General features: G+C 40.4%; 1 protein-coding gene across 1 annotated transcript; it reads left to right on the top strand.

The window, feature by feature from the left end:
- Positions 1-9,431: 9,431 nt before the first annotated feature.
- slc5a3a (solute carrier family 5 member 3a) lies at positions 9,432-11,588 on the top strand (the record flags this gene model as incomplete). Its single annotated transcript, XM_080835026.1, has 1 exon — positions 9,432-11,588. The coding sequence occupies one exon, from the start codon at positions 9,432-9,434 to the stop codon at positions 11,586-11,588; it is 2,157 nt and encodes a 718-aa protein (XP_080691152.1).
- Positions 11,589-14,561: the final 2,973 nt, after the last annotated feature.

Here is a 14,561-nt window from a genome sequence, read left to right as displayed (position 1 = left end):
CAGAGAGTTCCTCTTCCTGAACAATGTGTTATAATGTGAAGCATCTATGTTTCTCGAGGGAGGCTGACCCAATGGCTGAAGTAGGAAGAGTCTCTTCACTCAGTGTAAATGTTAAACTCCCTGAGGGTTTGTCCAGACAGACAGAGGCCCCAACAATACAAAACCCGACTCATCAACGGCTTGTCTTTGCCATGGCGACAGAAATGGCAAGGGGAAGTGGATATCGACGGTCAGTTGGGGGGTGGGGGTCGGGGTGCAATTTGACCGTCCAGACAGTCTCATACTTAGCATGTGTATATGTATGAATGATTGAGAGTGCCAACGTGGGAACTAAAGTACCCTTGTGTGTATTGAGTGCACTTCTATAGATAGCGCTGACCTGATCTTTCTCCTTGCTACTCCCTCCACCTCCAGTCTCTCTCTTTACACACACACACACACACACACACACACACGCACGCGCTCACTCACAGACATACACAAACTCACACAGGCAAACAGTGTTGACACACCAATCTGTCTCTCTCTGGTGAACTCCCACAGAGTGTAATCCTAAAATGCCAGTGTCACCCAAACAGACAAACATGGCCATGTATGGCATCTGCTGCCCAGCATATTCATGCCTTTGCGGTCCATTAGATGGATGTCTATAGGCACTCTCATCACCACACACACCACCCATTGCACTTTCACACAGTCCCTGAGGGCCATGTTCCACACAGGCCCTCTCCACATTTTGAAATATTTAGTTTAGTTTTGAACAGTAACAAGACTTTCTCTGTCAAATTGGAGAGGGCAGAGAAGTGTTTCTCTGTTTAACGGAAGACTTCTGAGGACATGTTTTTATGGTGGGTGTTGAAGAAACGTAAGACTTCTCAGGACACGTTTTTATGGTGGGTGTTTAACGGGGGAGTTGTAAGTTGTTCCTTTGCGGTTTTAAAATGGAAAAAAAACGTTCAACTTAGCTGCATTTGCCTTTTCAGAAGAGCCTGGCTAACACAACAGCCGTCTTGTTGCGCACCCTACAACTGGTAAAGCCAGCATCACACTTGATCTGTTAAAACACACTGCACCAAGCAGCGCTGAACATCCTTCATGTTTCTGTGACCTTTGAACTATGTTCACTCCAAACACAATGCCATGGAAAGGGATGTAAATGTTTTAAGATATCTTCAAGATGTTGCATCTGAAAAGTCAAACTGATAACATCCTGTTTTTTCAAAGCTCAGAAAAAAACTAAACCTTACCACAAACCCTGCAGGCCACACATGTGTACAAAAAGACTAAAAGAGATGGATTCATCAGTAAACAATGACCTGCAGTAAGCTCTTCCCAGACATAGTCAATGCTCCATCTCATAAACATTGAGAAGAAAAAACAGTGTATTTGTGTACTCATTGATCTTTAAAGCTGAACGACCTCTATACTCAAAATGGTTAAAGCTCCTATCAAAATGCCCTCGAATGAAAAGGTGAGTAATTTAGAGCTCATCCTCTTCTGCCCTTGCTCCAGATTTCTCTCTCTCCTTCTCTATGTTCACACGCACACACACACACTTGTGAAAGTCTTCAGTCTCATTTTAACACTGTTACATAACATTTCTCTCTAGATTGGCCTTGTTGTACCAGTGTTCAACACACAAGACTAGCTGGTCAGTAAATGTAGAACGCAATCAATTTGCTGTTTCAATTAGGTTAACCTAAGAATACTTGAGATCATGAAAAAATGTGAAGTTTGATGTCTCCAATCATTTTAGGCTAATGTTTATCATCACTTATTATGTCTGTGTCAACAGCTCACTGTGTTGAATGTGGATTTAAAAGAGCAGAGATTGATAACTGCCCTCAACCATCCAAGCCTCCCTCAAACAATATAGCACCCTTGGGAATCTCATACGGGAGAGGCAGTAAGGAGTATCAGGCACTACTGGAGAAAAGTAATGCTCAGCTAAGATAATAAAAAGTAATTAATGCGAATGCTCTGAACGCCCCTCCACTCTACAGCTCCTTTCACTGATATTAACGTCAACAGCTTTTTTTTCGGGCTGCCAAGAATACCATTATTGGATCTTCCTCATAGAGGCTTTCCTCAAGAGAGCATCCATAGACAGGAGAGCCAACACAAGCAATGTTGAGACTTGGATTCTTCTGTTGTTCGTTGTGCGCCGAATGCTGCCCCAATTTCTGTGTTTTTCACAAAGTGCATGCTATGGATGATGCCAACATGGCCCACTGTTAGAGTGTGATGTGCCTGTGTACATGTAAAGTTGAATCACATGAAATACCAGGTTTGCCACTATTATATTACTATGTTTCATCTTAATACTACTACATTTAGTTTAATGTTATAATTGACCTGTAACTGGCTTACTCCCACAAGTGAATTTGAAGCTACTTTTCTTGAGATACTTTATTATGCTCAAAGGAGAAATCCGGCATCCTGAGTCTCAGATCACAGTTGTGTTTATTGACCAGTGTTTAATAAACATTGACTTATCTACAGGCATTATATTATTCCTAGTATTTGACAAGTTTCTCCATTAACAAAAGAAGCTCACCAGGCAAGGGAGCTTATTTAGCAAGTTTACAGGGCTAGACTGTCACACAGAAAACAGATGCCAACTTGCTGAATTAATTGGGGGAACCCATTCAAACAGGGTTGCAATTCAGTGTCTCATTGTTTTTAGTTGTCGTTGCCCTCCACATTGAAATGATGAATGTTCTCAACCCGGTTCCCTGCCTTCCATTCGTCTAAGCCTGGAAAACTCAGCTCTCAGTAGCATTAGTAGTGATCAGCTCTCAGTAGCATTTTAATTAATATTGTATGGGTGGCTAAGTCAAACTACTTTATGGTGTATTATGGTGTGTGCTGTAAACTACACTACATTTTCTCTATGGCCGTCGGCTGTCAGTATAACTCGTTACCTCTTAGCTTTCTCTTGTCTAGATCTGGTTCTATTCAGGCCAGCTGAATTTATGTCCTTACAGTGCTTAAAAAAATTGTCGACCACAAACAAGCTGTGGAGAACTGTGACTATAAATCGCATTTTGCGCTTCAGTGAGGCTCATTTGTCAAGAAGAGAACCTCAGCCTTATTCCAATGAAGTCATTTTATAAGATTCCACTATTTACATATAATTGTTAGACTTTTCACACTCAGACTTTTCACACAAGCCGTATATGTTAAAATCTCCTTGGGAACTAAAATGGCTTAACACTAGTATGGCAAAATGAGCATTATTACAGTGTAGTCTACAGTCGGTGTAGCCAATGCACAGTATCTGTCGCAGCATGGCAAGAGGACGTTTTCTAAAACCTATTTTTTCTACTTATATCTTTAGGCTTTACCACAACATGTTCTAAACCTTGCAGACTATCCTACACTGACATAGCAGGTTACCATAGGACAGGACAATGCCATTCTCACATACTGTAGTAGAGTGAGCGCGAGAGAGACGGAGAGAGAGATTAGATGAAGACAGAAGCTAGACTCATCAGCATGTACTGCCTCCAAGTGCCATGTCTCTCATTCCCAGGGGAGGCCCTTTCACCTGAGAGCACTGTCGTCAGATCAGAGAATCCACTGTGGTGGATGTGGTTGACATAACTTCGACTGGTACTCATCTCCTCACCCATCTAACACCCATCACACTTTCCTCCTGCCTTTGGCTCCTCCTCTTTACTCTCATGGCTTTGGGCAGAGGTCACGACATTGTGGAAACTGGTTGGTTGTCATGGTGACAGCAGGTATGTAGACATCTATAGATGTTTGAGAGAGGGCCTCTTAGTTTTGGTGGTGGGATGGGGAGGTGTGTGCAGTGTTTGATAGTGTTGGGGATGGGACAGGGCATATATGTGTGTGTGTGTGTGTGTGTGTGTGTGTGTGTGTGTGTGTGTGTGTGTGTGTGTGTGTGTGTGTGTGTGTGTGTGTGTGAGAGAGAGAGAGAAACCTATAAAGAGAAAGAGAGAGTTACTTTGTTCACTCCCTCTTCACCCTGCGATCTGTACGATAGAATGTGGTCCAGATACCTTGACGGTTTGGTAACACTTTATTTGAAGGGGTCTACATAAGGGTGACATGACACTGTCATAAGAATGACATGACACATGTCATACACATTAATGACACGTTATTTTTGTTCATGACTGTTGTCATAATGTGTCATTCGGTGTTTGTACACACACCTAACCCTAACCCTAACCCTACAAACACCGAATGACACATTATGACAACAGTCATGAACCAGTCATGAACAAAAATAACGTGTCATTAATGTGTATGACATGTGTCATGTCATTCTTATGACAGTGTCATGTCACCCTTATGTAGACCCCTTCAAATAAAGTGTAACCGACGGTTTTTGGTCTTGCTAGCCTGATTTTACCATTTAGTTTTCCTATTTTCTTTTATGTACATTTTGTTAGCTGGAGGATCAGTTTTTATCTCTTACAACCTCCTTGAACAACACCCCTCTTCTAGAAAATGGTTAATTATGAGAACTTTCAATATAATATTAAGAATAAAAATCGTCTAAAATCAATTTATTTAGGTAGCAACACATTTCCTTTCTAAAGTTTTATCAGCGTCTAATAACCTAAAATCTGTGAAAAGATTCATTATCATGTCCAAACCCAGAGCTCATTATTATGAAACCATAGTTGCTGGCGTTTATGCTATGTTTAACTAATCAGTTACGATTTTTGTTTTGAACTTGGGTCATATAGTTGTGTTGGGCAACATTAGCAAACCCTAGATTTGTATAGGCTATTGAAATAGTAGGCCTATAATGACAGTTGATAATAAGTACTGTGATGATACCCTATGAATGTTAACTGGTGTGTTTATAGTCATGTTAGCATGGAACTACGACCCTTTCTTTTGGATTTTTGTTTTTTTTACCTTCAGTTTTTGGAGAACCATCAAGTAGGATCTAGGCATTTCTTTGTAGATGACAACACTGCCACCCCTTGGCAATATACAGCAATTACTCCAAGCACAACTGAAATCTGACAGGCACATTTTGATAGATGTACCGTCTTTCTTAGTAACTGTCTTTTAGTTCCCCTTACTTACAATCAAGTGGATTGCGGAGGCACTGTACTGATCACATTCATTTGTGATTATGTAGCCCACACATCAAAATGTAGAGAAATGCTTTGGACTTCCATTGAAAAAGTTTGAGAGGGGGTTCCAGCTCAAACTAGTCATTCTTGTAAGCACTGGCCCCTTATACTTGCACTGTACTACTGGTTGGTACATACATCAAAAGTGGAGGTGAGACTGTTGTGAGTTGCATTTGTAGATTGATGCTGTCTTTGATACATCTCTGGCCCTGATCTTGGAAAGACCTATTAGATTCAGCTGTTAGCCAAAAAGGCAGTGATACTCTGTTTCACTAGAGTGTTATTGTTTATTGTTCACATTTAAGCTATTAAAAGCCCTTTGACAAAAAATAGCATTGTTAATTTCTCATCCCAACATGCATACATTTGTGATATACTGACAGACAATTAGAGAGAAAAAAAGACAAACTCTACATAATCTCTCATTTTTACCTTGTCAACTGTTCATATTTTAGGGAGAATTAATAACATGAGTGCAATGATTAATGAACACTGTTTCGAGAGTGGGTTGCAGCTCAAACTAGTCATTCTTGTGAGCACTGGCCCTTTATACTTAGCACTGGTTGGTACACACACCAAGAGTGGAGGTGAGACTGTTGTGGACTGCACTCTAACACTCTACCCTGAACTTATTGATTCACCTCATTATTATATTATATATATATATATATATATATATATATATATATATATATATATATATATCTTTTTTTTTTACTCTGGGATATTGATTTATCTATTTATTATTTGTTATTTATTATTATTTAGCTGTGGCAGTTAGTGTGCACAGCAACTTAAGCTGTTAAGCTGTCTGAGGCTGCCTCGTCTGTCTCGTTGTTTTTGTGACAAGGAAAATGAAGTATTTTGAACTTGACTTGGAACGTTGAAGAGGTCCAATCACACCATTGTGTTTTAAATATTGTAGAAAGAACATTCTAAAGAATATCTGGGCCCATTCATAGTGTTCAGTCACGTGAAAACTATGAATTGGATAAAATGTGGCTAGAATGTTCAAAACTCACCTGCTGAAGGGTAAAAGCAGTCATGTTTGGGATTCAGTAAATTTGAGCGCCCACCACTGTGTACTGGATTTTCCAGTGCGTGCCTTATATCAGGACTCAGCATTAAGTGCAAACCGTTATGATACATTGGCCTAGTCTGTTCTTGCTTATGTAATGCAGCAAAACTAAATGTCTAAACATCTTTCTTGCATGATGAGTCAACAAGTCACGGTCAGCAGCATCTCTAATGAGAAGGTGTCAGTAGGTCCGCCAAGACGCTCAAAGTGACAGCTTGGCTTCATGAATGTGTAACGTGATGAGTCCAGCGGTTAACAGAGACAAGGTTATTAGAGAAAGCCTATCTAATGATGAACTGGAGGAAAAGCGCAATATCATTGTTGCTGTGCAGAAAACACTTGTTTTGGTTCATTAGGGTGGGTCGAGGTGTCCAATTTCTTTTCAAGGGTACAACATTTTTTCGAAGACTTGAGTTGAACAGGATGTTTCAGTTAGAGATTAACCGACCATTACAAAAGTATATCTTTTGGTTATTACCTTCAACTAAAAGGATGACAGAAAAACAACTGTTTGAATATTAGAAAACACAATGCCAGCCTTTGTTTTCTTAAAACAAGCTTTAGATAGGCCTTTAAAGAGGAGATTGATTAAAATGACCTTGCTCTTTCCTTAATGGTCTTCAGCAGAGGATAGCTAGCTTCGTCTTGCCTTAGTAAATAAGCCCAAGACAGAGAGTGATCCTCACTAATAAACATCCATCCATTAATTTGTCTTCATCCTACAATATAGCCTTAACATGTACCCCTACTACATTGCAAAATGCTTTGGTCATAAGGGTAGCCCCACCTTAGCCTGTGTGTGTGTGTGTGTGTGTGTGGGTGTGTGATCTCTCTCACGCACCCACAGCGTGGTCTGGGTGTTAAACTGTGGAGGTGTGACCTGTTTAATGGATGCCCACATATTTCTATTCGTACACGAGAGTACAAACATCGAGTCAGGTGAACTCCGACAGTTATAAACCTACCACCAAAAGGTAGGAACTATGCATGGTCAAATTCCAAGTGACGGACAACTTCACATATTTAAGAAGGCATCAGCAGTTATATCTTACTTCTACTTGGAGGTAAGTGGACAAATGTGAATATAGGCATGTTGTCTTAGGGAAAAAATCATTAAAATGATTAGCCTACTTAATGTCTTAAGTTCGCTACTGGCATTTCAGAGTGAGGGTTTTTTCAAAGTTTTTCAAAGTTCTTTTTTATTATCCTAACCTCAAGGGAGTTGAATTGCTGATTCTCTAGTATAATTCTTGTTTTGTTGTTGTTTTCTGGTAGATGTATATGTCAAGGTTTGTATTTAATATTGACAATTAATCACAAAATGGCCATCATGTCACAACTTTATTACATTGACATTTAGTCATTTAGCAGACGCGTTTGTCCAAAGCGACGTACAAGGGAGAGAACAGTCAAGCTACGAGCAATAGAGGCCTAGTGTAACAATAAATACTAATTTCCATAAGAAATATATAAAAAGGGCAAGTAGCATACTAGTATAAGGGAGTTGGGTCTCAGTGTTTATTGAGTTAAACCTAAAATAAATCATGCTTCCATCGTGGCTAATTACTAAATACTTTGTCACACTAAACAGTTAAACCTGACCATCCATAGATTCTAACCGGTACCTATACCGATTCCTGAACATTTGCACTTACTTGTTTATAACTACTGTACATTTCCTACCTATAGTGTATTCATATCTATATCTATTTAAAATTGTTGTCCATATTGATTGTATTTAGATCATGTAATGCCTCTTGCCTCATATTCATTGTATTTATATCATATCATGCCTCTTACCTCATTCATATCTTCTATTGCTACCTTCACCTGTACTTCATCTGCACTTTACATGTACCTAGTGTATATCACGAATCACCACTATTGCTGTTAATGTTCTTACTGCTCATACCTCATACATCTTATATCATACTGTATATATCCTATCTATTTATTTTTGTATTACCACTATACATATGCACATACTCTGCACTCTTCTGCTATTTGTACTTCTGGTTAGATGCTAACAGCATTTCGTTGTCTCAGTGCTACTTTGTGCAATGACAATAAAGTTTAATCTAATCGAATCGAATCTAAAAAATAAAAAAAAACCTGCTGTACCTGAACTTGCCTAACAGTCCGTTCTCAAAATAAGGGTATTCTCTATATTGGCAGCTGGCATCTTGGGTCATCTGTAAGAAAACAACTATGAACACACATTTACAGTGCTGTCACTGAAAGATGGGTTAAATAGGTCTATAAATAGGTCTATATATTTGCTAACTTAGTCTAAACATTGCTGAGACTAAGAGGCATTTATAATGATTAATTTAGGGACTGTGGGTGAGTTTTTGTTAGAGCCAAACTAAATCTATGTCTAATAGAATAGAGTACACAGTGTTTAGAATGTTTTTGGATATGAGTTATGGATATTTCTTTTGATATGAGTGCAAGATTATTTTATTTAATGTATAAGTCATAGTCCAACATATAAGCTATTTAATAAGTTCAGTAATAGTAGTGGGGGGAGAGGAAAAAAACGCGCTAACAGAAACATGGAACGTTTGACATGATTATATGTTTTGACATGGATGTAGTGTTCATTCAGTTCAACATTGTTTCACTGCCAGGTGGGCATTTCTGAGGATTATTAACTAATATTGAAATGTGATGCAGGCTGTAATTTACAACTCTTCTTATTCCCTACTCTATGAAGCATTAAAAATACCCATGACTGGGATATTGGACTGCCTCTATATATTGATTTATTGTAATTTATCAGCCAACTCAATAGGCCATTGGGCAAAACTGTCAATAACACTGTATACAGACATGTGAATAATGTTTTGCCCCAGTCTTTTTCTTCCTTTCTTTGGCTGCATCACTTACCTAACTGATAGTCCTGTCAGAATTACTGACTTTTTCTGTCATGTTTTGTTGTCAGTATCTAACAAGCTAGCTACAATGGAACTCTTACATCAGTAATTCCTTCTGAAATTAAGTTATGGTTAAATTTAGATGTTGGTTTAATCCTATCCTGTTGTTTCTTCTTCTTTTCAGAATGTCTGTACAGCAACTGAATAGATCACCAACCTGCTGCATGTGCTGAAAATATATCTTACAAGGTTCAAATTCAACTGCTGGTATTCCAACCAAAAACCACCTTGGACCTCTCAGCTTTGACCTGGCACTTCTCTACGCTAGCTTCATAGCTTTCAAAATCTTTGAAGATGGCGGTGATGGAGGCAGAAGACATAGTGGTAGTGGCCCTATACTTTGTTCTGGTCCTGTGCTTTGGCTTCTTTGCCATGTGGCGTGCCAACCGCAGCACAGTGAGTGGGTACTTCCTCGCCGGTCGCTCCATGAACTGGTTTGTGATCGGGGCGTCGCTGTTCGTCAGTAACATCGGCAGCGAACACTTCATTGGCCTGGCTGGATCTGGAGCAGCGAGTGGGTTTGCGGTGGGCGCTTGGGAGTTCAACGCTCTGCTGCTTCTCCAGCTTCTAGGCTGGGTCTTCATCCCCGTGTACATCCACTCGGGAGTTTACACCATGCCCGAATACCTCTCCAAAAGATTCGGAGGAAAGAGGCTGAAAATGTACTTCGCTGCTCTCTCTCTGATCCTCTACATCTTTACCAAACTCTCTGTAGACCTGTATTCTGGTGCTCTCTTCATACAAGAGTCTCTAGGATGGAACCTCTACCTGTCAATCATCTTGTTAATCACCATGACGGCTCTGCTGACCATCACCGGAGGCCTCGCTGCTGTCATATACACAGATACTCTCCAGGCTTTTCTCATGATCGCCGGAGCTCTTTGCCTGTCTGTTATAGGCCTATCCAAGGTCGGAGGCCTGGAAGGACTGAGAGAGAAGTACATGCAGGCGAGTCCTAACGTCACAGCAATAATGTTAAAGATGAATTTCAGCAACAATGCCATCTGCGATATCCATCCCAAGCCACACTCACTTCAGATCTTAAGGGGACCATTGGATGAAGACCTGCCATGGCCAGGCTTCCTCCTGGGTCAAACCCCAGCATCTCTCTGGTACTGGTGTACTGATCAAGTCATTGTGCAAAGGGTGCTAGCAGCCAAAAACATTGCCCATGCCAAAGGCTCAACACTAATGGCAGGTTTCCTGAAGATACTACCAATGTTCATCATCGTGATCCCTGGCATGATATCTCGAGTGTTGTTTGCTGATGAACTGGCCTGTATAAATCCTGAGCACTGCATGGAGGTATGTGGAAGCCCTGCTGGATGCTCCAACGTCGCCTACCCAAGGCTGGTGATGTCTATAATGCCAGTAGGCCTTAGGGGCCTAATGATGGCTGTGATGATCGCCGCTTTGATGAGTGATCTGGACTCCATCTTCAACAGCGCCAGCACCATCTTTACCCTCGACATCTACAAAATGTTTCACCAACGCGCATCCTCCAGGGAGCTGATGGTGGTGGGACGTCTCTTTGTGGCCTTCATGGTGCTCATCAGCATCGCCTGGGTCCCAATGATCATCGAGATGCAAGGAGGTCAGATGTTCCTGTACATCCAAGAGGTCTGTGATTACCTCACCCCTCCCGTCGCGGCCCTCTTCCTGCTCGGAGTGCTCTGGAAGAGATGCAACGAGACTGGGGCATTCTGGGGAGGTGTGGTTGGGTTCGTGTTGGGATTCTGCCGTCTGGTCCTGGCTTTTGTCTACAGGGAGGGCCCCTGCAATGAGCCTGACAGTCGGCCTGCCTTCATCAAAGATGTCCACTTCATGTACGTGGCTGCGGGGCTGTTTTGGATCTCAGGGCTTGTGACTGTGGTGGTCAGCCTTTGTTCCTCTCCCCCAAGCAAGGACCAAATCAGAACAACCACATTTTGGGGATTATACAATAAAGATACGTTTCCACTCCCAGATCCTGAAGAGATGCTCAAGCTGAAAGTCAACAGTCACGTTCACGGCAACGGTAATAGCACACCCCTCAAGGACTTGACGGTTATTAAGAACGACACTGAACAGAGCCAAAATGGGGTTACCAGTCTCACAAATCCCCCGGCTGATACTGGTGAAAATGGCACCATGTCCTCCAACACCGAGATGAAAGGAAGTCCGTTAATGATTGGCAATGGACACTTGGACCCAGTGTCTCGTTCTGCGACTAGAAATGTAGGGGACGGTTTCTGTGGAGATGGAGAGAGAAGCATCTGCAGGAGGCTGCTAGAGTGGTTCTGTGGCTTCAATGGGGAACCAGCAAAGGCTGAGGTAAATTCAGAAGAAGATGACATGGGCAACATTGAAGAGATGCTTCATGAGTCTCCCAAAACTAAAGTTGTCCTCAACGTTGGCCTTGTGACAGTATGTGCCACTGGGATCTTCTTTTTTGTTTACTTTTCCCTGTAATTTGCAAATGTTCAGGTATACATTTGAATGAAATTGTTGCAATTTAATAATCACAATTCTTTTATAGTCTTATACGTTACTTAACTACTTTTTTTTTTACACATGAGATCATTCATTTTTTTTTGTATCAATGTTTTTAACAGAAAATAACTTGTGACAAGTGACAAATAAGTAATTTGTCAGAAGCATTATCTGGACTCCAAACCCCCCCTGTAGCTATCTAACAATGTTAAATACTACTGTCCAAGCTAATTCTCATGCAGTAAAAGTGTATCTGACATTGTGTGTTTATTTGCCAGTCTTTGTCTTTGAAGAAGGGAGCACATTTTGTAGTTATATTCACATCTCTGTAGCAAAAATACACACCCTCCACCTGAGATATGCAAATTAAATAAAAAGTTGCAGGGTACCACTGGTATGGCAGATTCCACTTCTGGTTACACCACTTCAGCTTCCAGCTTCAGACCATTTGAAAGAATAAAGCTTACCTAAATGCCAACTATAAACCAGATATCAACTGAATATGACAATAAGGAAAACAAATTCAAACTCTTAACTTGGACTGTCATTTGACTGCAGAATTAACTGTGCCAAAACCAAAAGTGTCGAAAAAATAGGTTACAGTAGTAAATAATAAAGGCTAACATGGGAACACCAGACATTACCCTTTAGTGTAAATTTTACTAGGAGAAAGTATGTAATCAACAACTAAAAGGTTGGTGAGTTCGTAACCCCACTACTAAATATCTTTAAAATGGACAGTAAACGTGTCTATTGCACGATATTTCTGTGTTTGCAAAGATAAATCTTACACTGAATGTGCGTTGTGTCAGTCCATTTTATTTGACTACAGAGTTTGGTGACATTTAGCGAGAGTTTTTTTTTTTCTTCACCTTTCTATATTTGGGTCACTGTGGTTTATCTTTGCTGGAAGTGCCGCACACATCTCCAGTGTGTCTCCACCGCATGGCCCAGTTTTACCTCGCCCAACTCACCAGTGGAAATATACAGCTCATGGTCCACGCCAGTTGGTAATGACTGGAAATAAGGTCATGTGCATATGGTACTGTATACTGTATAAGTCACTAAGTTTACAATAACCTGCGTAGAGGTATCGAAGGGATGTGTCTGAAGTGTTAGAATAATTGCAACAAGTGATCATTTAGGCTTAGCTGATTGTAAGGAAACTATGCAGTATTAAAGTATAAAAGTGAAATATGTCATTTGATTAGCATTTCTTCATTAAACAATCACTGTGTGTATACATGCTTGCATGTACCAAGTGTTATATGTTGTCCCTCGTCGCACCAACAGGAGAAGCACTCCAAATTTCGTTGTATGTAAATACAATGACAATAAAGGCTTTTCTATTCTATTCTATCTTCCGTTTACAATTTGTAATAATGTTTGTAGGAGAATCACCTTTTGGATATTATACTGTGGGATTGTACACTATAAATATTTAGTTGGCTTACGGTGTATTTTTAGTGTCTGGTATAACTGAGCTGTTTTTTGATACCTTGTTCATTCAGTCAAAAAATGAAACACTTGGTTTCAGTGACAGCCTGTCCTTAAAAGACCTCTCTGGCTCTCAGAATGGGCCCTCACTGTCTTAGACAAACTAAAATGCAGCCTCTGTGAACTCAAGAAAAAGTTACACTTGCTTCGATTTCTCATTACTTAAACTTTCCAGTTTCGGCTCATCTGAAAACAGACGAGAAACGAGTGGATAGAAGTTGTATGTTATAGAGGTTAACCATGACCTACTTGGGGAATCTGTTCCATGTGTTTTGTAGGTCTTTGTCCTTAAGGCAACCAAACCCACATGAATGTGTCCTAGTAGTGGGCAACAGAAGTGACGGTGAAAACGTTTTCTTTTATCTGATCATGTGTCTATTCTTTTTTGACTGTTGAATTTGTTCATACATCTGTTGTGCATTAAAAACATGTATTTTCTCTTAACTGTAGGCCAAATTAATTAACCTCTGCTGCAGACATTATGGTTCGGGGTGGTGTCATGGCCAATAAAATTCACACAACCAAGTATGATCAGACACTCTTCAAAGTTGTTCATTTTATCACATCTATTTGATAGCTGCAAAAATCAGGTTGGAGTTCTGCTTTGAGCACAATGCAAGGTAACCTCAATGTATTCGTAAAGTTCACCTCTGTTGTCTGTTCATCTCTTCCACTAGGTGGAGTGATTGTCCTCCGCGCCACACGCTGTCAGACAGACATCAAGACAGGTGAATGGGATCTTGAAACCTGAGGTTGGGGTTGTAATCTGATTTGCCATTTGTATAAATATACCAGTGAACTACATGTTGCATATGTACAATCGGTGTTATCAATGTTGGCTGATTTCATGATGAGCATTTAGAGAAAAAAACAAAGACGAGAACACACAAGCAGCTGACGATGCAGCTGATGCATGTACTAACTACCCATTCTTCTAATGTGACCATAATCCCCCAGTAAATCTTTACATCAGCTGTTTAAAAATCCACTTCCACCTACGGTATAGTCATTACACCTGTTCCAGTACTATCTGTTATTTTGTGGATTCAGTCCATTTAAGTTCTCAGAATTTCACCCTAAATCTATTAAATACTGGATGTAAATCAAATGGGGGCACCATTTGGCATTCGCTAAATCACAGCTGGGCACCACTTGGCATTTATTATCTGGTAGAGTTGACAAATATGTCCGGATTATTGTGTTTACATTGTCAATGTCCCTTTCACCCAAAGCAAATATCATAAAATTGTGTAAGAGAGAGCCTTTTAGAGAGTTGGGCTGAGGTAGAATAACAAGGGGAAGAGAGAAAAAGGATTAAGAAATGAACATGATGCCTATGTAATTACGTAATAATGACTCTGAATCATAGTGTTCCTGGATTGCTGCTGGACTAGTAGGTCACTATCTAATCTCTTTTGTCCTACTGACGGGAACCTAAAACCGGTGCTGCAAGTG

This window comes from Sprattus sprattus (assembly GCF_963457725.1).
Source record: "Sprattus sprattus genome assembly, chromosome: 3".
NCBI classification, from domain to species: domain Eukaryota; kingdom Metazoa; phylum Chordata; class Actinopteri; order Clupeiformes; family Clupeidae; genus Sprattus; species Sprattus sprattus.
The sequence above is the reverse complement of the archived record's forward strand: the minus strand, read 5'-3'. Positions and strand labels throughout refer to the sequence as shown.